Source organism: Mauremys mutica, chromosome 25, assembly GCF_020497125.1.
Source record: "Mauremys mutica isolate MM-2020 ecotype Southern chromosome 25, ASM2049712v1, whole genome shotgun sequence".
Classification (NCBI taxonomy): Eukaryota; Metazoa; Chordata; order Testudines; family Geoemydidae; genus Mauremys; species Mauremys mutica.
The window spans coordinates 15,258,660-15,283,976 of NC_059096.1; the positions used below are offsets into that span (position 1 = coordinate 15,258,660).

The 25,317-nt window shown below is 55.7% G+C and overlaps 1 protein-coding gene across 3 annotated transcripts in view; it reads right to left on the bottom strand.

Annotated features, from left to right (window-relative positions):
• Positions 1-4,192: 4,192 nt before the first annotated feature.
• Positions 4,193-25,317, bottom strand: part of ARHGAP27 (Rho GTPase activating protein 27) — an 88,975-nt gene continuing 67,850 nt past the window's right edge. For all 3 annotated transcript variants that reach the window (XM_044999721.1, XM_044999723.1, XM_044999722.1), the window contains 9 exons: positions 24,903-25,007; positions 17,971-18,069; positions 17,186-17,285; positions 14,445-14,570; positions 14,131-14,229; positions 13,139-13,216; positions 10,245-10,379; positions 7,863-7,968; positions 4,193-5,988 (listed from right to left, as the gene is read on the bottom strand). In XM_044999721.1, the coding sequence (XP_044855656.1) occupies positions 5,811-5,988; positions 7,863-7,968; positions 10,245-10,379; positions 13,139-13,216; positions 14,131-14,229; positions 14,445-14,570; positions 17,186-17,285; positions 17,971-18,069; positions 24,903-25,007 (1,026 nt within the window). In that variant the 3' untranslated portion in view covers positions 4,193-5,810. The remainder of the gene's footprint in view (positions 5,989-7,862; positions 7,969-10,244; positions 10,380-13,138; positions 13,217-14,130; positions 14,230-14,444; positions 14,571-17,185; positions 17,286-17,970; positions 18,070-24,902; positions 25,008-25,317) is intronic.

Here is a 25,317-nt window from a genome sequence, read left to right on the forward strand (position 1 = left end):
TTTTCCTTAACCAAAAGAAGGATAAGAGGAGATATGATTGTACTCTTTAAATATATCAGAGGGATGAATACCAGGGAAGGAGAGGAATTATTTCAGCTCAGTGCTAATGTGGACACGAGGACAAACGGATATAAATTGTCAGTCAGGAAATTTAGGCTTGAAATTAGACGAAGGTTTCTAACCATCAGAGGAGTGCAATTCTGGAACAGCCTACCGAGGGAAACAGTGGGGGTGAAGGACCTCCATGACTTTAAGATTAAGCTAGATAAGTTTATGGAGGGGATGGTATGATAGGATAACGGGTTTAGTCAATAGGTCAATAACGTGCCACAATGGTAATTAGTACAAAGGGTCAATGATAGGATATTGTTAGCCTTTTTCCAGAGGGTCTGGCTGGAGAGCCTTGCCCGCATGCTCGGGGTTCAGCTGACCGCCATATTTGGGGTCGGGAAGGAATTTTCCTCCAGGGTAGATTGGCAGTGGCCCTGGAGGTTTTTCGCCTTCCTCCGAAGCATGGGGCAGGGGTCGCTTGCTGGTGGATTATCTGCTACTAGAAGTCTTTAAATCATGATTTGGAGCATTCAACAGCAGAGTCAAGGGAGAGAATTAGTTCAGGAGTGCGTGGATCGGCTCATGTGGCCTGCATCTTGCAGGAGGTCAGACTAGATGATCATAATGGTCCCTTCTGATCTTGAATTCTATGATTCTATGATTGTCTTCAGGCTAAGCAGTTCAATTCCTTTATTTAGTCTTTTTTTTTTTTTAGCTGTTGCCAACATTTTTACAAGCTCCCCGCTCAGCCTGCACACTCCATTTCCACACTGGTGTCACCCTGCTGGTTTGTGGTACCTTGCTGCTCCCCAGGATGTCGTTATGACCATGTCTTGCGCTCACGTGACCGGTCCTGGGTCCGGCCAGCTGTGCTTTAGAGACCCTGGCTCTGACTTTGCACAGCGGCGAATGACACACATGCTGCAAGGCAGCGGACAATCAGTGCTCAGGCAGCTCATGTGCAGGGTGGGTAGCAGTCAGGGGAAGTAACAGCAACGGTAGCAAAGCTAAGTAGCTTTGGGCTGTCACTGCATTTCTGCCACCAGCTGGCACGGTGTGACGCTGCGCACCCGGCCATGCTCCCAGCACAGCCCAGCCAGGGTTCAGCATCCGGCACCGGGATGGCTGGTCACTTCAGCCCAGCCATGTGAGGTGCAGCCTAACCCCTAATTCCCACAGCCACTCGCTGCAGCTTGCCTTTTCCCTCTGCTGTAACTGAGCAATATTCACAGCGTCACGGCCCCGTGGTGAGCTGATTCCAGCATCCCGGATCACTCTCCAGGCGCCGGACGTGGTGCTGCACGACGCTACCAGCGCCTCACCAAGCTGCCTTGTTACCATGGCAACTGTGATAACTAAAGGGGGGGGATAGCGCCCTTTGGTGGACACCCAGCCAGCCAGTTAGCGATAAAATCCCTCTTGGTCTCTTCTCGGCTTGCTTTACCTGTAAAGGGTTAAGAACCTTGTCTCCTTCTCAGGGCTCACACCACTTCACCAGTGCAGGGACCCGGGCCTGCCACTGCGCCAGGCTCCAGCCAGGGACCCTGCCCACAGCAGCCAAGCACTCACTGCAATCCTGGGCCTCTGCCCACCCCGCCCCTTTCTCATCATCCCATAGCTCAGGGCTAACGTTCTCAGCCTCTCCCCCAGCCTCAGCAAATACAGCCGGAGCCCCGCTCTGCTTAGCCCTCGAGCTGCGGCAGAGGGAGCAGAGAGGGGAGGCCCCGCCAGGAGCTGACCTCCTAAGGCCCTGCAACGCCGTGTAGCTGAGCCTTCCTTGGAGCAAATTGCCCCACCTGCCCCCCGCTCTGGGCAGCCCTGATTTCCAGAGCCCTCAGAGGAGGCTGATGGAAAATGCTCTCTAGCGCAACCTGACCATCTGGGCTTGCTGCAGCACGGCCTGGGAGAGGCTCTCCAGCCCCTGCTATGCGGGGGGTCAGACTGACCAGCATAGTGAGCTCTTCTGGCCTTTAAATCTATGAATGACCCCACGTAATTTGGATCAGCATTCGCTGGCAGATCCCGTCCCTCAGCCCCATTCTCCCCGTGCACCAGCCCTTACGCCTGGGGGCAGTCAGCAAGCCGGCCTCGCTGTATCCGGATGTGTCACAGCCATGCTTGAATTCAGCTAGTTAGCATTTAACACTGATGTTAAGGATGCAGCCCAGGCCACGTGCTTGCTTCATGTGGCTGATATATCAGCGAATGGGCTGTGCTCTGCCTGGGCGAATGCTCCCAGAGCACCACACTGAGGAAGAGTGGCTTAGACGTGCTCATGCTAATAACATAGGATGAAGAGAGGCAGCTTTTGCAAAGTGTTCTGTACAGATTTCCCGCTTGGGTTGCTAATACTGGCAGATCATGTGATGTGCACGGCCCCTCCGCCCGCCCAGACACAGCTTCGGAAAGTCTTACTTCCCCTTGGCAAATTGTATTTTTAAAACACCCACCTCACGGCTTTTGCTGGGTGCAGCTGGCAAAGGTGTCCCCATCACCAGCCTCTTTGTTCTACAGGGATGTTTTTCGTGAACCTTTTTACTTTTTTAATCAACAATTTTCCTTTGCTTGTTTTCTGGTTTTGAAAGGAAAATTTTCCAAAATGAATTTTTGTTAAACGCCGACGTTTCCCTTTGTTTTGGGTGGTGAGGCCGAGGGGAGGGAAAGCCCACCCTGGGGCTGAACCGACCAAACGCTTCCTTATTTCAAAACTGGTCACCAGTCAATGAAACATTTCAATACAAATTGCCAATAAAAAAAAAAAATTCACAACACACATCAAATGCCCAAACTGAAACTAAACGGATTTGACCTTTTCTCCAGGATTTTTTTCCCCTTTGCTTTTTGACCAGCTGCTGCAAGCCTCACGCTCAGCCGGGGCACTGAGAGCATTGTGCTCTCTCCCTTCTGCTGGGCTGCAGCTTTCAAAGCGTTTTGGGCCAGGCTTTTAAAGGTATGTGGGGGCCTAAATGCCTTTAAAAATCTTGCCCTTTATTATTAGCCCAATTTGATAGATGGAGAAACTGAGGCACAAAGCAGTGCTGTGATTTGCCCAAGATGAGACAGCAGCCAATGGCCAAGCTGGGCTGGAACTACACCACCCTGTCCGCTGAGCCACACTGCCCCCCACACAGACAGCGCCCCCTGCCATGGCTCCATCTAAAGAAACAGAGGGCTGTGGCCCATCCATGTGCATCACAGAAACTCCTTCTGTGCGTGTGTTGGTGGGGAGGCGGGTTGGGGGCATGCTGGTGTCATTTGGCAGTGCCATATTGCTTGACTGGGTCTTGGGGGTCACCCTGCCCTTGGCTGGTATTCTCATGCTCTCTTCCTGCTCTCCAAAGAAACTCTCCTCCACGTCACACCATGTACTTGGCCAGGTTTCAACCCCGGCTGGCTAATCAGTAAAACTAGGAGCCACGCTAAACACAGGAACAGCCAGACAAACTAATGGGCAATCCAGATTTCACTCCTATGCAAAACCAGACATTTGGAAGAGAACCAGCAGCTCCACTGTCAAAGAAAGGCCTTTGCCCTTGAGCCAGGGGGCAATTCCTGCAGAGAGAGTCAGGCATTGTCCAGCCCGAAGGGATCAATATCATCACCTAGTCTGACCTTGGGCAGAAAGTGGACAAGTGACTTTGCTATTGGCTGGGCATAGCACCCATGGCTACTGACACTCACCTCAATGCCATTTTACTAGATCCTGTTTCATGTCCCTCATGCTGGGTAATAACAGGAGAGGACTCCCGGTTTCTAAAATCAAACGGGCTCTTTCTTAAGAGAACTAGTTGCTGAGTTGCTGCAACTGCAGCTGACATTCCAGCCATGTGCATGCAGACTGACTCTCGGGAGCCTCGCCCAACCTCTTCCCTCCTGCACCCTGGGCTCCTCTCTCCGCCTTCCATGCAGGCTGCTACTCCGGAGACCTGGCTTCTCGTCCTGACCCTGCCAACGACCTTGGGCAAATCCCCTTTGTTTCTCTTTCTGGTCACACTGTGAGCGTTTTGGGGCAGAGAATTGCAGCTGGGTGGAAGATTATTGTGACAGTGTTTTCTCAATGAAAAGCAGCTTGTTGAACAATCCACACGTTTACACTCAAAAAACTGGTATCCTCTGATGCTGGCCAATGAAAACTCTTCAGTTCAAATAAAAAAAAAATCTTTCATTCAGTTTAATTCAAACCAAAACACCACCTTGTCAGTGTTTGTTGGGTCGTTCCCCCCCCCCTTTGTGTTTTTGGGGGGCAGAAGTGCAAAAAAGCCCCCAACCATATAAATTATGTTTTGGTTCCAATGGAAACAAAATTTTGACAAAAAAAATCCATCACATTGTGAACTTGTTTCACAGAAAATAACGGCCATTTCCCCACTAGCCCTGCCTGCACTGTGTTTGTGTAGGGCCTAGTAGAACAGGGCGCGACTGTAACACAAATAATAGACACGGCATTGACGGGACTTGTGACTTGAGGACCTGCAGGGAGACCAGGGCTGGTCCAGGCAATGCCCTAAAACAGCCAGTGAGCCATTTAAATGCACGGCCCAGGGCCTCTGCAGACGCCCAGAGGCCTTTGAACTAAGCCCCTCACCCAGGCATGGGCAGGAGCCTGCAGAACTGGAGCGGTTTCCCGGGAGGAGAGTGAGCTGCGAGGGGAGGGGGGAGGGCTCCTTTTAATTACAAAAGGGGAGTTTTCAAGGGGGGGGGTGGTTGACTTCAGCCCCCTCCTTGGCATGCACTGGCTCCAAGCTGTCTTAGCACCAGAGCCCACTCCCCTCTCAGTAACACAGCCTAGGCTGGGGGTGACAGGGCCCTGGAGTGGGACTGGGCTCAATGGGGGGGTCTACGCTGCTGCTCACTGTGCGGGGGAACGGGGGGGGGAGCAAGGCACTTAGGGGAGTGCTCGGCCACTCCCACGGGGCGGGGGGGGGGGAGGCTGCTCCTGCTCTCCCTGGAAGCTGAGCTCTTTTGAAAACCTGTGTCTCGGCTTCTCAGCACTATAACAACCTCGGGGGCGTGAAGGGGTCACCCCCCACTGGCTGCAGGTGCTCAGGCATGCAGGGAGGCAGGCGGCGTGACACCTGGGCTGGAGCCCAGCGGAGGCGCGGCAGCGCGGTGTGCATAACATGCTGTTCTGCTCGGGGGTCCCTGGGGCTGCTTTGGCTGAGACGGGCACAGAGAGGTGGGTGCTGCAGCACCAGGGCCCAGAGGGTGGTGGGAGCTGAGTGGGAGGGGGGCCCTGGCGCAGCTCTTGCTGGCAGTTCCAGTGGTGCAGGCAGCTCGTGCTGTCCCCACTTCACTATCTGGTAGGTTGTCCAGCCCCTCTCCAGTTCCTGCCTGGGCTGCTTTCACTTGTAGCGAAGTGAAAGTGCACAGCCCCAGGGAGGACCCTCCCCTCTCAGCAGCTGGACAGCTGAAAGCTCAGAGGCCCTGGGGCCGTTCATTCTCCTGGGGAACAGCCTGGTACCAACCCTGGCGAGCAGGAGTGTTTTGCAGGATGACCGATCTGGTGCCTGTTTTCTCTGACTCTGTTTTCCCATCTCTAAAGGAGGCGCACTGGTCACATGGCTCCAGTGGCCAATGGCACAAAGTCATCCCAGGCAGCTGCAGTCCAGCGTCAGCATTGCCAATTTATTAAGGACTGTCGCCACCATTGTCTGTAGTCCAGGCTGGGACAATTCAGCATCACACACTAGCAGCCGCCACGGTCCAGCCCAGGGACTCTGCTCCTTGCTTTCACTGTTGGCTCTGGCTCGCCGCCAGGCTTAGCTGTCTGGGAAGATGTAGCTGTACTGATTTAAGATGTGCTCCACTATCTGGTTTTGGAAGACCATGTGCATTGCCATGTTTACTTCCTCGGTCTCTGGTCTCAGGAGCGTGGGCCCAAACACAATCGCCACGCTTTGCACAGACATCCGGTTCTGCTCCTTGTAGTCGATCACGCTGGAGGGAGAAGGACAGCCAGTCATTGGGAACTGCCAGGGGCGTCTCTCACTCTGATGAATGCTGCACCTGACAGGAATGGGCGGAGACCAGAACCACGCCTGGCGTGAATCCAGCACAGCATGGCAGTGCCAAGGGATCAGGGCTCAACAAGCAAAGGAAGGAACCCAGTGATCCCAGGGCTCATCCACTCTTCTCTGATGGGAAGTCGGGTTTTTGACTAAATGAATTTTTTCACAGGACATGTCGCTTTCCACAGAAAAGTGAATGCCCGAAAACCCAAATATTTCAATTCAAAAATTCTGCTGCGATGTCTATAGGAGTTGTAATTTGGTTGCCTCAAGACCCCATTCTCCTCCAGTGACTAGGCTCCTCAACCAGACTACAACTCCCATGATGCATCATAGCCAGAGACTCCCCTGATGTACTGCCTCTTCTGTTCAAGAGGGCAGACCATAATGCATTGTGGGAGATGTAGTCCAACCAGGGAGCTTGGCCTATAGACAGGAGTCTACCAAATTTGTGGCCATGAAAATCGCATCACGGACTGTGAAATCTGGTCTTCCCTGTGAAATCTGGTCTTCCCTGTGAAATCTGGTCTTCTGTGTGCTTTTTACCCTACGCTATAGGCAGTGCCACTGCCAGCAACAGGCAGAAGTAAGGGTGGCATGGTAGGCTATTGTCGCCCTTAATTGTGTGCTGCCTTAAGAGCTGGGTGGCCAGAGAGCATCAGCTGCTGGCTGGGCTCCCATCTCTGAAGGCAGCATCACCGCCAGCAGCAGCACAGAAGCAAGGGTGGCAATACCACAACCCCCCTAAAATGGGCTTGCAACCCGGTTTTGGTTTGGAACTCCCAGTTTGAGAAATGCTGCAGAGAAAATCACATTTTTTGAGTTGGTCATGGCATAAATAGCAAATTTTGCAGACGTGTAACACATCCGTAAAATTTGCTATTTATGCCATGACAAACGTGCGAAAAATGTGTGATTTCTCCATGATTTCAGTAGACCCCTACCTACAGAAGAGAAAGGGAACATAAATTATAACTCAATGAGGCACAAAATATTTTGGGTTTTGAACATAATTTTTTGCCATTCAAATTTACACTGAAAAAGAAAAATATCAACATTTTCCACAGAACATTTCACTACAACAATTGTTTTTTTGTTTTTGCTTTAAGTAAAATCCCTCCTCCCTCCACCCCACCCCCGCTTTCCACCCAACTCCGGCTGAGCATCCTGCAGCGGGAGAGGCTGTTAAAACCCAGAAGGGTGGGAGCGGTTTGCAGAGTCCCACAGGATGCTCCAAGCACAACAATTGAGCTGAGGAAGAACCCTATAAGGGGCATGGCCAGGGGAGTTTTGAAGGGTCTTCCAGGAGCCAAGGCTAAGACCAGGGGTGAAAATTCCCCCCCAAGGAGACTAGGAGGGAAAGGCACATGGGTACAAAGGAAACCAGCAGTAGCTTAATTTCCTTCTCCCCTTCCAAGGCCCTGCCACTAGATTTGGCTTCCTCAGACTGCACCGTACCCAGGAAGATCTGCCCCAATATACCTGCCAAGGGTAGCACCAGGCCCCTACAGCCATCAGCACCATGCTGCCTTCTCTCCCCTACTCCAGTCCAGCACCATGGTACAGGGTGGCACGGGCTGGGACGAGCGCCTCATAACACTGCTAATGAGAGTCAAGGGAAAGGAAGCGGCACAGACCTGCAGGATTAGTGCTCAGGCAGGAGCAGTGATCTCTGGCCTCCCTTGCTCCTGATGGCCGTGTTCAGACGTAGAGGAGAGTTACATGAATGGCTGGGGACTGTGCAGATCAAAGCACGAAGATCCGTGCACACAGAGAGACCTGGGTACCAGGGCAAGAACTCACCGGCAGAGGTGTTGGAAGAGAACCTTCATGGTGTCACGGTTGACCTCAGGTAGGAAACACACCAGGTCACGGATGCACCTGCTGCGCTTCGCCTGGTCATGTATTTCTACAACCAGATGGAAAACCAGGTCATTCCACCTCATCAGGACTGGGCGTCAGAGTGCAGGGGCGGGAGACCCTGGACTGGGACTTAGGAGATCTTGGCTGTCGCCTGGCTCTGCCACCAACTGGCCATGTGACCTCGAGGAGAGATGTGGGGCTGGTGCAAGTTGTCACAGCTCCATTGACATCGCTGGAGCTATAGCGATTCCCACCGGGTGAGGATCTGCCCCTACGTGATTTGCCCAGGGACACCACCACCTCTCAGAGTTCCAAGGATAAATCCACTCATGCCCTTGCTGTGCTCAGACATTACGGGGCGTGGGACCGTCTGACAAGTAGCTAGATACAGAAATCACATCTTCCCCCAGGGAACCCAGTTGGCTGGTGCTACATCCTGGTCCAGGACAGCCTGTGGGCCAGAAATCATTTATCTGTGGTGTGGCTCTGGGTTTGCCATGCAGCCAATGAAAGGCTGTGACTGTACCAAGCTACTCCCATGAACAGCAGTTCAAACCTTGCCTGGACTCTCAGCCCACTGCTCTGGCACCAGGCACGGAACCCAGGCTGGGTCTGTTGGCCCATGTCCAAACCAGCCAGGCCTACCTCTCTGGGCTTGTACCTCAAACAGAGACTGCAGAGGGCTTTAACCTTCCGTGTGCTTCTCATGCATCTCCTCAACAAATCACAGCTCAGCTGTGAAAGCAGAGCTGGTTGGATGGCTCCACAATACGGAGCCATTTTCAGAATGGCAAGTGTCCAGAACGGCGGTCTGTGCTGAGTGGGCACCAGCATTCTCAGTCAAAACCCATGATGTCTTAGCATGCGTCTACACGGGGCAGGTGTAATTCCCCACCCAGCTCAGGTACACACACGCACTAAAAAGAGCTGGTTCGCTGTGCTGGCACAGGCAGTGGCTCGGGCTAGCTGCCGATGTATGTACCTGGGGAGATCACAGAATCATAGACCTTAGGGTTGGAAGGGACCTCAGGAGGTTCTAGTCCAACCCCCTGCTCAGAGCAGGACCAAACCCAACTAAATCATCCCAGCCAGGGCTTTGTCAAGCCTGACCTTAAAAACCTCTAAGGAAGGAGATTCCACCACCTCCCTAGGTAACCCATTCCAGTGCTTCACCACCCTCCTCGTGAAAAAGCTTTTCCTAATAATCCAATCTATACCTCCCGCACTGCAACTTAAGACCATTACTCCTTGTTCTGTCATCTGCTACCACTGAGAACAGTCTAGATCCATCCTCTTTGGAACCCCCTTTCAGGTAGTTGAAAGCAGCTATCAAATCCCTCCTCATTCTTCTCTTCTGCAGACTAAATAATCCCAGTTCCCTCAGCCTCTCCTCATAAGTCATGTGCTCCAGCCCCCTAATCATTTTTGTTGCCCTCCGCTGGACTCTCTCCAATTTATCCACATCCTTCTTGTAGCGTGGGGCCCAAATCTGGACACTGTACTCCAGATGCTGAATAGAGGGAAATGATAATTTCCCTTCATCTGCTGGCAATGCCCCTACTTATACAGCCCAAAATGCCATTAGCCTTCTTGGCAACAAGGGCACACTGTTGACTCATATCCAGCTTCTCGTCCACTGTAACCCCTAGGTCCTTTTCTGCAGAACTGCTGCCTAGCCATTTGGTCCCTAGTCTGTAGCAGTGCATGGGATTCTTCCGTCCTAAGTGCAGGACTCTGCACTTGTCCTTGTTGAACCTCATCAGATTTATTTTGACCCAATCCTCTATTTTGTCTGGGTCCCTCTGTATCCTATCCCTACCCTCCAGCGTATCTACCACTCCTCCCAGTTTAGTGTCATCTGCAAACTTGCTGAGGGTGCAGTCCACACCATCCTCCAGATCGTTAATGAAGATATTGAACAAAACCGGCCCCAGGACCGACCCTTGGGGCACTCCGCTTGATACCGGCTGCCAACTATACATGGAGCCATCGGGAGTGCTAGCCCGAGCTGCCACTCATGCTTCTGTGTCCATGCTGCTATTTTTAGGTGCTAGCTCGCAGAGAGCTAGTGCGTGTCTACCTACTCACACTGGACATCACACCTCCCAGCCACAGCATAACTGTACCCTTAATGATAATAGGAGAGATCCCTTCAGAGTCTGCTCTTGTGTCTTGGCTGGGGAGATGGGGCCCGGCTTTAGGGCTGAACTGTGGAGTGAAGGGGCTCAGGAAATCCAAATGAGCACGGCTCTGCTGGGTAGAGGATTGGCCACCACCCACACTGCAGGTGTCAGACAGGCCGTGGCTTCTCTTGTCCCTTACTTATCGCATTGATGAATTTGTCAAAGTAGCTGAATGGGAAGAGCGGCTCTGGCAGCTCCCGAAAGAAGAGCTTCAAAGCCCCCGTGATGACGTGGACATCCTCCCACCGGCCATCATCCAGGTCCATCTGTTCATCTGCGGGAAGGAGGCAGGTAGGTTAGCCAGTGTCTGATACTGGGGTGGGAGGGGCTTGCTCCATGCCATGCATGGATCTATGTCAAGTCAGGCAGTCCTGGGCCCTGATGTGCACACACGTGTGCAAGCTGAGGGCACAGAGGTGAGTGTGTTCTTCGGTAGTCCAAAGGGGGAAGGAAGTGTCAGATACACATTTCTACCAGTGAGGGGCTTAGCCATTGGATCAAGCTACTGAAGGAAGGGGGAGAGTCTTGAAGTCCGCAGCTTCAGATTGGAAGATGCTTTAGCCACACACAAGTTACTGGGCTCAACATGGGGTGATGGGGCGAGGGTGTCTGGCCTGTGCTAGCAGGGGGTCAGCCTGGATGAATGGCCCCTTTTGGCCTTAATCTCTGTGAATCCAAACAGGAGTAGAATGCTGGCCCTCCCTGGTGGAACCCATTTCCTGGAAGTTGTCTCTGCATCACTGGAGACCTCACAGCGTTTAACAACAGAGGAGGATTAAATGTACAATTTACTGCCTGCAACCTCATCAGCTCTCAAACGAAGCCAGGCTGGGTATGCTCAGCACTCGGACAGGAGATCTCTAGAGAAACTCCAGGGATGTTGGTGATCCATTAGCAGGCCGACTTCCCTCGGAGGGTGCGTCTACACTGCATCTGAGGTGCTATTGCTGCACGTGTAAACGTACACACTCCAGCTTTACCTGCACTAGCATGGCTAAAAACATCAGTGTGACCACGATGGCACAGGCTTCAGCAGAGACTAGCAATGTGAATCCGTACATAGGGTCCCCAGTCTGCTTAGACAGCCTGTGCCACCGTATCTACATGGCTGTACTTAGCTGTGCGAGCACAGTTATGTCTACCAGTGTTGCACTCACACCTTGGATTGCAGCGTAGACACACCCTGAGCCAGTGTGTGTTAAGGGTGCTGTGCTACGGAAGTGCTACATTTTTCAAGTGAGATATAAAACCAATCTTCCCACCATGTGTTAGCCCCACAGCTCTTTCGATAGGAGGAATAGAGTTAACAGGGATCGCTAACTCCTGTAATCACACTGTCTCTTTAAATTCCTCATGGAGTTTCAGTTGGATAATTTCTTCTTCACTTCCTGCCCCATAACTGTTGGGCAGTAGTACAACTAAGCAAGTGACCAAATTCTACCCCAGAGGTGGCTGCAATTCAATGATAGCTTAAGTGATCCCAGTAGGTGTTGTGGGCAAAGTATCTAAAAAGTGCCTCATTCTGTGTTTGTGCAGCACCTAGTGCAGTCGGCGCTGTTGCAATCCACGGCTCCCCTCCGGATGAACAGAGCCAGGGAGATGCTACTGCTACCATCACTGCTGCAATACCTGACACTGATTTCTCCCCCAGTTCTTACAAACCCAACTGAAGGAGGGTCCCGTTGGTTCCACAGTGCTCATGAGGTGCGTCTGCTCTGCTAAGAGACAGCTAAGGGCCACCTCCCTCCCCCTCCAATGACAACCCTTGGGCCGCTAAGAGGGAGGGAAGAGAAAAGGGGACAGAGCAGGAACAAGCTGCTTCTCCCATATTAGTCTGGCAAAACCCTTTAGTATCCAGTTGGCAGGAAACTGCTGGGAGATCACCAAGAGCCCCCTGTGGAGACTGGCTCACTTTGTGTGTTCAAACAGAACACAGGCTTTGAGGTGTGGGGCCCAGATTCTATCCCACATTCTACTTGGCAGTTCTTACAACCAACAGAGACTCATAGGGCAAAATCCTGCCCTCACTGAAGTCAATGACAAAACTCCCATTGGCTTCAATGGGCACAGGATCTCAGCCACAGATGTTTAAGACTAGAAGAGACCATGAAGATCTAGTCTGATCTCCTGTGTAACACGATCAGAAAGCCTCAGAGATTCCTGCATTGAGCCTGTTAACTTCTCGTTGAGCAAGAGAGAGAGAGAAACGCCAGCCCTTAGCACTCCAAGCGAGGAGGAACCCATCGCACCCTTAGGGCAGTTGTTCCAATGCTTATTTACCTTTGCCGTTACCAATGGGCACCCAGTTTCCAGTTGGGGTTTTCTATCTTCAGCTTCCACCCACTGAACCTTGCTGTACTTTTGTCTGCAGGATTAAAGAGCCTTTGGCTCTCAGAAACTTTCACTCCTTTTGGGAGAAGCTCAATGTGCAGAGCTCTTCTAAAATGGGACCATGTCTTGTGGTGTCTAAATGGGAGCCGGCCCTTGGAGGCTGGGAGTAAAAAATCCTCTCTTAGCCTTCTTTTTCATAAGCTAGTTAGAGAGGCTAAAGAAGCTCTCTCCATGAGGCAGGTTTCCAGATTTTGAATCTAGAGCTGTTAAAACTTCGAATTTCTGTTCGGTGGGAAATTCTGACCCTTTTTTTTAAAGTTAATTCCAACCTGGAATGAAAACTCGAATTTTCAGTTTCCATGAAAGGGAAATGAATGTTTTCATTTTAGAAAAAGTGAACTGGAAGAGAGATCTCCAGGGACTCTCCCGTTTCATTGGAAAACTTCCAACCAGCTGTTCTCGAATGATCCTTGTAACTCTTCTCTGAACTCTCTCCAATTTTTCAACATCCTTTTTACCTTGGGGACACGCTATTCTGGTGACAAATGACCAACAGGTTCTCAAAGCATCACCAGTTTACCTGATTCTGTATCTTCTCACCTTTCTAAATTAGAAAAAGATTTTAAAAAGTCAAAGGCTTGTTTTATTTAAAGATATTAGATGGTAAAAAAGCTACAGCTAACCCACTGAAAGCAGGCCTACCGTGGTCCACTTTGTAGCGCAGTTTCTGTATAGTTGCCAGATTTCCACTTATTCGATAAAGTCCATCAATGTCCAAACCTATTAGACCAGGGACCAAAACTACCAGTTAGTCACCCCGCAGCTGGACAACGGGAATATGCCAACAAGGAGCTGGAGAGACGCTGCGACAGAGATTCACACATACAGCAAGCCCAGTGTGAAGAGCGCGTCATGCCCATAGGCGCTAGGAGGGCCCACATTCTCAAAAGGATGTGACAGATTTGCACAAGTGCTCAGCGGCCTGGGTGCTGATGCCTACTGCTGCATTTCCAGGGGTGCTTAGCACCCAACCTGGCCCAGGCTGCAGGTGCTAAACACTGGGAAGTGTGACCCCAAGCTCTGTACAAAGCGGAATGCAGTGGGGTACTCGAGAAGCAGGGGCCCTCCGTGCCCCAGACACGGCTCCACTTGCAGCCTGCCTTGGGGGAGGGAGCAATGCATTGGGATGCAGCAGGGCAGGTCCAGGTCTGCAGCGGCTGCGGCAGAAACCGAGAGGGGAGCAGGGCCACGCAGATTCGAAAGAGAGAGTCAAGAAAAGCAGTTTAGAAACTGCTGTGCTGCTCTCTGTTCTGCTTCTCCCAGGGCTACTTTTTAAGGTTGGAGGGTACATGCAGACACACCCAACAGCTTGCTTTACAAACCCAGATTGAACCAAGCCTCAGCAGCCAGATGCTAATAGCAATTAGCTGCTCCATTAGTCAGTTTGTGGGATGCTTCTTGGGAAACTAACCCCCGCCCCCCCGAGCCTGCAGCCCCCTCTTGTAGCCCATCTAGGCCTGAGGCACCAGCTAACGCTGGGAGGGGCCGCAGTGCCAGAGATGGGGCAGTCAGGGCTGGTTACTCAGTGCAGAAGGGGCTGTGCTTCCCCGAGGGCTGGGAGCCTGGAGCATGGAAGGGGCTGGCTAGGGGCTCTCTCGGCCCCCTGTCTTTACTGGAGGATTTGGAGAGGATACCTCTGTGTTCCACCGTCTGGATGCACTGCTGCACAAACCACGGCACCGTGCGGTGCTCCCGCTCGCACAGCGCTTGCAAGGCGCAGCCAAACACTTGGTCTGAAAAACAAACCGACAAACCCAGACATTTAGGCAGGTGACTCGGGGCTCTGCCAGGGGATAAGGATGATTTGCCCCCCTGGATCGCCGGTTTGGGGACCCCAAACAGCTGTGCTGGGGGATAAGCTTTGCCTGTGGCTGCAAGGTTTGGGTTTGTTCTTCTCGTAAGCACCCGCCCCCGAAAGCATCCCCAAAAGCGCCCGCCCAGCCTGTACCTTTAATGTACCCTCGCTCCCGCAGGAACTGCAGAGGGGGCCGTTTCTGGAGGAGCTTTCGCAGCCTGTTCCGAACTTTGCTGGTGTCGCTCTCAGAGCCCAGGCTACAGGCCGCCGGCCCGGAGGCTGCGGGAGACAAGGGAGAGCGTTTCACCGCGAGAGCAGGAGAGGCCCCAGCAGGGAGGAGACAGGCATCGTTCTGGGCACAGACAAGGAATCTCCCCCCGCAGCCCCCAAATGGGACGTAGCACAGCTGACGGCAGGAGCACTTCCCCTCCACTCCCAGCCCCCCGGGCAGGGAGAGCTGGGGAGTGGCTGAGAGTTTCTGGGCAGCGGGTGCAGCAGCAGGGGAAGAAGAGGGTGTCCCCTATTTCCTGCTCTCCTCTGGGGGAAGCTGGATCCCTCGCCCCAAGGGCCGAGGAGCAGGGGATTTCACACCCGCACAGTCCAGCTCTGTGGCGTCTGCACAGCATCTGCTGAAGTGCCCCCGGTTTTGAACGCAGGAGATTGCAGCAGGGATCTCAGAGCCCTTCAGGATGAACACCCAGGCCCTGCTACATGGGCCTGTTCCTGCCCTTGTCAATTGGGGACCTGAGTCCCATGAACAGGGGTGGGGCCCCAAGGGCATGTCCCTGCCAGCTGCAGGTGCCACACGTGGGCTTCTCTCTCTCTGCCCACCTGCCTGCTGGGGGAGACAAACTCCTGGCAAATGGACTTGTCCATCACCCCCCATTCACTGCCTCTTGCGGCCTCCCCCCACCCCTAACTAGCGCCATCCTACTGCATCGCCACCCCGTGGCCATCACAGCTGACCAGCTCCCAGAGGCAGTGCTGGGGGGACTACAGCCACCCCAAAATGTGGCTTAGCCTTCCCCGTAGGTCCCCTCCCAGTGCGAAGGGTGGCACGGTATGGCATTGCCACCCTTACTTCTGCAGTTCTGCACAGCCTCCCTAGTTTTCTGTCTAGTCCACCTCACCCCCCGCCCCACTGGAAAGAGGCTGGTGCTGTCCCTGCCAGCTCCCCACTCTGGTCTCAGTCTGCCTGGGTGACCAGCTGCACTGCCCCTCTTTGCTTTATACCAGAAAGAAAACTCCATGGTAGAGAGAGTCCTGTTGTGGGGATGTTACCACCCCAAGGCTGGTGCTGCCAGGTGCCAGCACCATCCCTGCCTACTGAACCCATCCTCGTCCCGCTCCCATGCCAGGACATGCCCTTGAGCACACCAGCCAGAGGAGGTGGGGGACCCAGCTCGCATTCGTGTTGCCATCTGTGCCCTTCAGCCAGCTGGCCCTGCAATGCAGCACGGGGCCGATGCTGCAGCCTGCTCTGGCAGTACATATGGGCTGTACGCAAGTCTCCAAGGCAGGGGGAGAATTTTCCAAGTTACAACCACCCTGCACTGCCCCACTGCAAGGCCTGGGCAAGCGGGGGTTGGGAACAGCCATAGAACGTGGGGTTCCAGAGATCAGGGGCTGCAGAGTCACCCCAGGAAGGCTGCTCTACGTAGAGGCTGCTCTAACTTGCCCAAGGAGCCATTTGGCCCAGGCGCCAGGTGGTGAGCACTCCCACACCTTCTGGGCTGTGTCCCAGCACCGAACCTGGCCCTCCGCCTTCGCTGCATGCTACTAGCGCAGCGACACTGCTGCTCAGCTGCACCTTGCCAGGGACATTGGGTCGTTAATGCAGCTCTGCCTGGACTGAGCTGAGCAGACAACGAGCTCCGCGGCAGCACAGCCAGCAGCTCCCAGGCAGGCTCGGCCTGGAGGCTGCGCCAGAGCAGGCCCCTGGGCTGTTCCCAAGCAGGCTGCCCTGCTCAGATCCAGGGCCGGCTCTGGCTTTTTTGCCGCCCCAAGCAAAAAAAAACAACCTGCCGGCCAGCCGGAGCAGCAAAGGGGGGGGGGGGGGACAACCTGCCACCCAGCCGGAGCAGCAAAGGGGGGGGGGGGACAACCTGCCGGCCGGCCGGAGCAGCAAAGGGGGGGGGGCGGGAAACCAACCTGCCGGCCAGCCGGAGCAGCAAAGGGGGTGCGGTGGGGAATTCCAGGAAAGCTGCCGGTTGGCTGGAGCAGTGAAGGGGGCGGGGTGAAACCTGCCGGCTGGCCGGCCGGAACAGCGAAGGGGGTGGGGCGGGGAATTCCGGGAAACCTGCCGGTTGGCCGGAGCAGCAAAGGGGGTGGGGGGGGAATTCCGGGAAAGCTGCCGGTTGGCTGGAGCAGTGAAGGGGGCGGGAGCGTGAAACAAACCTGCCGGCTGGCCAGCCGGCCGGAACAGCGAAGGGAAGAAAAAACAAAAAGAAAAAAAATCCCTGCGGGGCGGCGGGAGCGCGGGTGCAGGGGGACTCCCAGCCCTGCAGCCCCCGGGCAGCGGTGTGCACACCCCAGCTAGGGGGGGGGAGAGAAGGGGGCAGCCAGGGCTTCCTTAAGCGGGGCGCTCGCCATGCGGCCCCTCCCCGCGCCGCCTGCTGGGAGGGCTCCGGGGGGCAGGCAGGGAAGGACGCGGGCTGCGTGCCGGGCTTGCTGCAGCCCTGGCACCGCTCCCAGCAGCTCCCCTCCTCCGCGCCGCCGCCCCCTACAGGGCGCAGGAGCAGCAAACCAAAAAGAAAAAAACCTGCAGGGGCAGCGGAAGCAGCGAAGCACAAAAAGGGTTTGGGCGGAAGCCGCCCCTTGGAATCTGCCGCCCCAAGCACCAGCTTGCTCGGCTGGTGCCTGGAGCCGGCCCTGCTCAGATCTCACCCACTCACCTGGATTCTTTTTGTCTTCATCTTTGCTGTTTCCCAGTCTCTCCTTGGCTCCAAAGTCCCCAACATTGCCGTTCTCGTCGTGAGCAGGAAGGTCTGTGGACTGAGGGAGACATGGCATCAGATCGCTTCCGTCCCATCAAGGCCCCGAAGGGCTCAGAGGCGTGGGAGGCGCGGTGCTTTCCCGGAGCCTGCTAGACACGGCTGAGGAGGTTGGGAGGGAGACAGCGGATAATGGAAAAATTCCCCCCCACCCCCACACACAAGTGATGGGCCACAAATCAGTCTGGACAGAACAGATCCTCGGACTGTCAGCTCTTTGGAGCAGGGACGGGCTTTTGTTCTGTGTTTGTGCAGCACCTGGCGCGCTGGGGTCCGGGGCCTAGGGGCTACTGCAGTGCAGAGGATGCAACCGCAACAGGAGCCAACCTGAAACTTTGCTCAAAATTCAAATTTCTTTGAGGTTGGGGTAAGAAAGAAACCAATCCCGCCGTGCTGCGTTCCCAGGGGGACAGCAGCTGGCAGGGTGTTTACAGCAGCCCAAGTGCTGGAAACCTCGTGAGAAAGCTGGTCCCAGGATGCCGATGCCAGACCCTAAGACGAAACCTCCCGGAGGGGACAGAGCTGAGCAGAAGATGGGCATAGAAGGGAGTGGGCTGGAGAAGGGGGTCAGGGTAGGGCCAGCGGCAGTGCTGAGGATGGGGGCCCAGAGGTTCTGGGTTCAGGCTCCCGCCAGGGCCAGGGCCTGGGGAAAGCGCTACCAAAACGCCCAGGGAAGCCCCTCTCACCAGCCTGCTGATGTTGTCGGCGATTGTCTTCTGCCACGTGGCCACAATGGGCTCAGAGTCGTGCTGGATCAAGAACTCGGAACCGTCGCGGGTCTTCAGCTGAAAGCAGCAGGGCGGGAGTTACTGGGGTAAAGCAGGCGCCATGCAGCCCCCGATGGGACAGGCCTCCAGAGGGGCCAGAGGGGAGAAGGGCAGTTTCTTCCCATGGCACAACAGCGATCAGGCACCAGTGGGCTGGGCTGAGACATGCACATGTGTTGCATGTGTGGCACACTTCTGTGCAATTTTACAGCTCAGGTCTCTGCTCCTTGGGCCAGGAGCGGCTCCAGGCCCCAGCAGGCCAAGCGCGTGCCTGGGGCGCGAAGCCATAGGGGGCGCTGTCGGGCGCCAGGCAGGAGGGTCCGCTGGTACCGCGGCTTCGGTGGGCCTCCCACAGGTGCGCCGCTGAATCCGCGGGACCGGGGGCCTCCCACAGGCGCGCCGCCGAATCCGCGGGACCGGGGGCCTCCCACAGGCGCGCCGCCGAATCCGCGGGACCGGGGGCCTCCCACAGGCGCGCCGCCGAATCCGCGGGACCGGGGGCCTCCCGCAGGCGCACCGCCAAATCTGCGGGACCGGGGGCCTCCCACAGGCGCCCCCGAATCCGCGGGACCGGGGGCCTCCCACAGGCGCGCCGCCGAATCCGCGGGACCCGGGGCCTCCCACAGGCGCGCCGCCGAATCCGCGGGACCCGGGGCCTCCCGCAGGCGCGCCGCCGAATCCGCGGGACCGGGGCCCTCCCGCAGGCGCGCCGCCGAATCCGCGGGACCGGGGCCCTCCCGCAGGCGCACCACCGAAGGCAGCCTGCCTGCCGTGCTTGGGGCGGCAAAATACCTAGAGCTGCCCCTGCCTTGGGCACCCCAAATTCCCATTGACTCAGACCACATAGAATCATAGAATCTCAGGGTTGGAAGGGACCTTAGGTGGTATCTAGTCCAACCCCCTGCTCAGAGCAGGACCAATCCCCAGACAGATTTTTGCCCCAGATCCCTAAGTGGCCCCTGCAAGGATTGAGCTCATTACCCTGGGTTTAGCAGGCCAATGCTCAAACCACTGAGCGATCCCTCCCCCCAGGCTCAGCCCTTGTCTTCGGTGCTCACAGGTCCTGAGGGAAAGATGCCTGGCTTCTAGGGGCGGATCCTTTGCTCTGGACTCCCTCCGACTAAGCCCTGGCTCTGCACTGAGGTCTCCCCCTGTATTTAGTTGCATCTCTAAGCCGTCTCTGCAGCAGGAGTCTTCCAGCTCTGCCCGCAACCTGGCCAGGCAGGCGGGGTGTTGTGATCACTGCTCCTGACTGGCTAGAATAGTGATCCCAGTGTGTGTCACCTCGCCCTGGTCTGTCTCATCCACCTGTTGTGAGCTCCTTGGGTGGGGACTGCCACGTGCTCCGGATACGCAGCCCCCAGTATGGTGGGATTTAGCTGGCCAACCCCTCTGTGCTACTGCAGTAGAAGTGTTCCCTAACAACCAACCCCCGGCTTGGTTTGCTCAAAGCTGCAGCCCAAACAAACATCAAGTCCCATCCACTGTCCCGTGCAGGCGTGAAGAGTTACTGGCTGGCAGTTTCCTTTCCAATGCAAAGCCCGAAAGAGCCGGGGTTTGGCTGTCCTGGCCGTCCCAAAGTAGCCTGCTGTCTGCACTGGCAAAGGGGGCCGGCCCGTCCTGCCCTGCTGTGTGCAGAGGGGCCCTGCTGACGGAGCTCAGCAGGGGAAGCAGACACCACTTTTTAATTCTCCCTTTCCCCTGAAGTCTGGCTGCCCCTCGGCAATAGCACACGGCCCCTGGCCACTCACGTCTTATTTAACAGATACACTGGGCTTGCTGAAAAGCAGCCAGCGGAGGGTCATGCAATGGCCAGGGAGGTGTGCTCGTACTGGTGTAACTGTGTAACTGTGTCCGTTGTGGATATGATCCCCATGCGCCTTATAGTTATACTGGTACAACCCCTAGCGTGGCCGCAGTTCCGCTGGAATAACGGTGCCCAGCCCCTGCATAGCTCATTCCCCATCCTGCCGGTCTGGCTATCCCAGGAGAAGTGCCTTTATCTCAGGATAGTGCGCCCTCACAGGGTGGGAGGGGGCCTGTACATTCTAGTTCCACCAGGCCAACTTGGGTGCGTAGTCAAGGCCTGAGTCGCGATTCCCCACTGCCCCACCCCTCCCGCCGCCACCTCGCTGCACAGGAAGGGCACAGTGCCCCAGTTCAGCCTGAGGAGCATAACCCGGCTGCTTGGCACCGGGGCAGACGGCAGCGCCAGGCGCCAGCCCACAAAGAGCAGCCAATAAGCAGCCAGCATGCAGGGCACTGAAGAGACACAGGTGTGAGGGCCGTGTGTGCACGTGCCAGAGATGATCTGACTCCAGAACACACCAGCCAGAGGGGGCCTCAGCTCTTGGGTGCAAACCACGGCCCTGCACAAAGAGGCTCTGTTCTCACCAAGCCTCAGGACCCTCCTGGGGTCTTGTCCACACAGAGTCGAACCAGATTAGTTACAGGTGTGAATTTAAACCTGTTCCGTTAAACCCCTGCCAGCCCCTGCGTGGATACTCTGGCACCAGTCAGATAAGGCCTCAGTATAGTTCATCCTGCCTCAGCGCTGGGGGATGGGAGTAGATCCCTTTCAGCCCTGCATTTCCTTGAGTCTATGGCCTGGTCTCCAGTCCAGCGGTTGGCTGGCAGAGCTTTGCCAGCTAGGAGCAGGGCTGGATGAACTCTCCTGTGGGCCTGGGGCTCTTAGATTTTGTGGGGCACCTGGATACACGTCTTTCTCCTAATTTAAAACAAAATTATCACAATTCTGGCATCCAGGCTATTAACGCTGTGCTGAACCTGCCTTTTAATGACCATAAAGCCAGTTTAGTCTTAAAACACATAGAATATAGTTAAGTTAATTCAAAATAGCCGACTCCTTACCTTAGAACAGCTGTTATATTAGTTGTTTTCTGGGAAGGAGCTGGGGTGCAGGAGGGGTTCTGACCTGGGGCAGGGGTTGGGGTGTAGGAGGGGGTGGAGGGTCTGGGAGGGGGTTTGGTGCAGGAGGGGTTCTGACCTGGGGCAGGGGTTGGGGTGCAGGAGGGGGTGGAGGATGTGGGAGGGAGCTTGGTGCAGGAGGGGTTCTGACCTGGGGCAGGGGTTGGGGTGCAGGAGGGGGTGGAGGGTGTGGGAGGGAGCTTGGGTGCAGGAGGGGTTCGGACCTGGGGCAGGGGTTGGGGTGCAGGAGGGGGTGGAGGGTGTGGGAGGGAGCTTGGGTGCAGGAGGGGTTCTGACCTGGGGCAGGGGTTGGGGTGCAGGAGGGGGTGGAGGGTGTGGGAGGGAGCTTGGGTGCAGGAGGGGTTCTGACCTGGGGCAGGGGTTGGGGTGCAGGAGGGGGTGGAGGGTCTGGGAGGGAGCTTGGGTGCAGGAGGGGTTCCGACCTGGGGCAGGGGTTGGGGTGCAGGAGGGGGTGGAGGGTCTGGGAAGGAGCTGGGGTGCAGGAGGGGTAATGACCTGGGGCAGGGGTTGGGGTGCAGGAGGGGGTGGAGGGTCTGGGAGGGAGTTTGGTGCAGGAGGGGTTCCGACCTGGGGCAGGGGTTGGGGTGCAGGAGGGGGTGGAGGGTCTGGGAGGGAGTTTGGTGCAGGAGGGGTTCTGACCTGGGGCAGGGGTTGGGGTGCAGGAGGGGGTGGAGGATGTGGGAGGGAGCTGGGGTGCAGGAGGGGTTCTGACCTGGGGCAGGGGTTGGGGTGCAGGAGGGGGTGGAGGGTGTGGGAGGGAGCTTGGTGCAGGAGGGGTTCTGACCTGGGGCAGGGATTGGGGTGCAGGAGGGGGTGCGGGCTCTGGGAAGGAGCTGGGGTGCAGGAGGGGTTCTGACCTGGGGCAGGGGTTGGGGTGCAGGAGGGGGTGCGGGCTCTGGGAAGGAGCTGGGGTGCAGGAGGGGTTCTGACCTGGGGCAGGGGTTGGGGTGCAGGAGGGGGTGGAGGTTGTGGGAGGGAGTTTGGTGCAGGAGGGGTTCTGACCTGGGGCAGGGGTTGGGGTGCAGGAGGGGGTGGAGGGTCTGGGAGGGAGCTTGGTGCAGGAGGGGTTCTGACCTGGGGCAGGGGTTGGGGTGCAGGAGGGGGTGGAGGTTGTGGGAGGGAGCTTGGTGCAGGAGGGGTTCTGACCTGGGGCAGGGGTTGGGGTGCAGGAGGGGGTGGAGGGTCTGGGAGGGAGCTGGGGTGCAGGAGGGGTTCTGACCTGGGGCAGGGGTTGGGGTCCAGGAGGGGGTGGAGGTTGTGGGAGGGAGTTTGGTGCAGGAGGGGTTCTGACCTGGGGCAGGGGTTGGGGTGCAGGAGGGGTTCTGACCTGGGGCAGGGGTTGGGGTGCAGGAGGGGGTGGAGGTTGTGGGAGGGAGCTGGGGTGCAGGAGGGGTTCTGACCTGGGGCAGGGGTTGGGGTGCAGGAGGGGGTGGAGGGTCTGGGAGGGAGTTTGGTGCAGGAGGGGTTCTGACCTGGGGCAGGGGTTGGGGTGCAGGAGGGGGTGTGAGGTGCAGGCTCTGACCGGGAGGCGCTTACCACAGGTGGCTCCCAGCCAGCAGCGCAGCAGGGCTCAGGCAAGCTGAGCTGCTTGCCTGCCATAGCCCCATGCTGCTCCCAGAAGCGGCTGGCTACTGGCACGTCTCTGTGCGCCCCGGTGGGGAGGGGGACAGCGTGTCTCCGTGCTCTGCCTGCGCCCGCAAGCGCCGCCCTTGCAGCTCCCATTGGCCAGTTCATTGCCCCCCCGACCAGGGGCTGCAGAGACGTGCAAGCAGCCGGCCACTTCCAGGTGTGGATTTATTTTGGTGGGGCTCCCCTTAGCCTGAAGCCCTGGGCTGCAGCCCCTAAACCCCTGCGTTAATCCGGCCCTGCCTAGGAGTGTTAAAACAACCACTCCCGCTTCCCGACATGGCTACGCCAGCCAGCCCCTGGTGCGGACAGAGCTATACCCCCAGAAGAGGGCTTCTCTCACCGTGGCTAATGGCATTTGGGGAGGGGGTGTGGCTATGCTGGGAGAAGAACTTCTGTTGTCTTATGCTGTGTCTACCCTAGAGGGTTCTGCTGGCACAGCTACACCGGCCAAGGCTCTGTAGTGTAGACACGCCCTTAGATTCTGATCTAGCAGTGCCTTACCTCAGGGCTTTGCCGACATTGCCACTCCAGCAGAGTTGCTGGTGGATATGCAGCAAATGGAGCTCTTCTGCCGGCATAGCTACATCACCTCCCCAAACACTCTTCTGTCAGCATTGTTGCGTCTACACCAGGGGCTTTGCTGGCAGAGCTGTTGGCTGGGGCAGGGGGGTGATTGTGTAATGCAGACTAATCATAAGTCATTCAGGAACACAGGGCCGGCTTTAGGGCAATTCCCCCGATTCCTGGGAATCGGGCCCCGCACCTAAGAGGGCCCCACAGCGTCCGTAAGAGGGGCCCTGCACCCTCTGCCAAAGTGCCGCCCGAAACAGCGGCAACTGATTGAGCTGCCGCCGAATTGCCACCGCTATCTTCGGTTGCAGCTCAATCACTGCCTGTGACGTTATGACTGTGATATAATATCTCATCAAAAGATGACAGGAACAGAAAGAGTTAATTAACTCACAGACTGACCTGACCCATGGGTGAACCTTAAGGACTGGTTAGGAAGATATGTAAATGACTAGAGCTTTGAAATGCAAGTCTGCATTGTTAGAGGTAGTAGGGGAGATGTTTGCTCAGGTCTTGTGATGACAGCAAACAAGTCTTGTCTATTGCTATAGTTTTAATTCAAAGATCAAAAAAAAAGGAATATTAACATTTATAATGATACTTGAGTAAAATAGTATTATTGTCTCTGTGTCTCTTTGAAGGTTGTGCTAACCTGTATCTGAACTGTTTAATGGGTAAATTACTCTGTGCTAATTGCCAGGATGTTTGGGAGAAGGAGTTGAGCCTATTGTTTTCTCAGGCCGAAAGGCTGCTGGAAATGTATAAGAAGCCTGGGACACGATCCTTCTTCATCTCAGATCTGCTTTGGGTTTCAAGAGGGGGAAACCTTAAGCCATAAGGATGGAGATCACCAGTCATTGACTGGAGCCACCCTGAATATGGAACTTGGACTATAACCTCTGGACTATTTCTAAAAGGACTTTTGGCAACTACAAGCTCATCTCTACTGTGTATCTGAACCTCAAGAATTGAATTCAAGACTGTCTGTAGATTAATCTTTTAACCAACACTCTCTATCTTTTCTTTTTTAATAAATTTTAGCTTAGTTAATAAGAATTGGCTATAGCGTGTATTTTGGGTAAGATCTAAGTTATAATTGGATCTGGGTATGTGGCTGATCCTTTGGGATTGGAAGAACCTTTTCTTTTATATGATGAAGTAAGATTCTTAGGAATCATCATCATATCTGACAGGTGTGTCTGGACGGAGGCCTGAGGCTGGGCACTTTAAGGGAACTGCGTGGTTTGGACTTCTAAGTGACCAGTGAGGTGCTGTAGAAGCTGTTTTGTGCTGGTTGGTAAATCTAAGTATTGGAATAACCACCAGCATTTGGGGTTTGTCTGCCCTGTTCTGTTTGCAGTTCACCCTGATTGAGTGACCTCAGCTGGCTCCCACGGGCAGCACCGTCACACTGCCGCTGTCTTCAGTGGCATTTCAGTGGCAGCTCTTGAATCGGGCCCCACACATCCTAAAGCTGGCCCTGCAGGAACAGGGTTCAGCTAAACCAAAATAAACCACCCTTAAACCCAAGTAAGCATCTACACATGGTCTGCGTGGGTTTAACTAACCCAGTTTGCACACGGACCAGGCCTTGGTGTTTCCAGTGGTTTTAGCCTCTTTACCAAGGCAACACATCTCTCCCCGAACCTGGCCCTGCAGCTCTGGGGACACCACCAAAGCCGCGCTGCATTGAGCGGACTCACCTCCAGAACGTTCTTCTTGCTGGATTTCTCTTTGGGAGCCCAGGACACAGCAGCCCCCCGCAGATCCACAGTATGCTCGGGCGTGGTCAGCATGGAAGGGTGTTTCTGGGGGAAGGAAAGAGGATGGTCACGCCCAGGGAGACGCTGGGCTCTGTTCAGAGGAGCAGAGCAGCGAGGCTGTCGCAGGGTGGAGAACGTTTGCCCTATGTGAGCAATAAAACTAGCCATGTGGGCAGGGATCCCATGTCTGTCCATGGCATTTCCACCAGGCTCAGAGCTGGGAGTGGGCAGACCGAGGCAGGTACAGCCAGCGCTGTCCTGCCCTCCTGCCATCAGCCTTCTGGTGTGGTTCCTGCCAGGGACACAGGTCTCTCTCTATAGGCAACGTGGCTGCAGGTATGAAGGGGAACCCAGC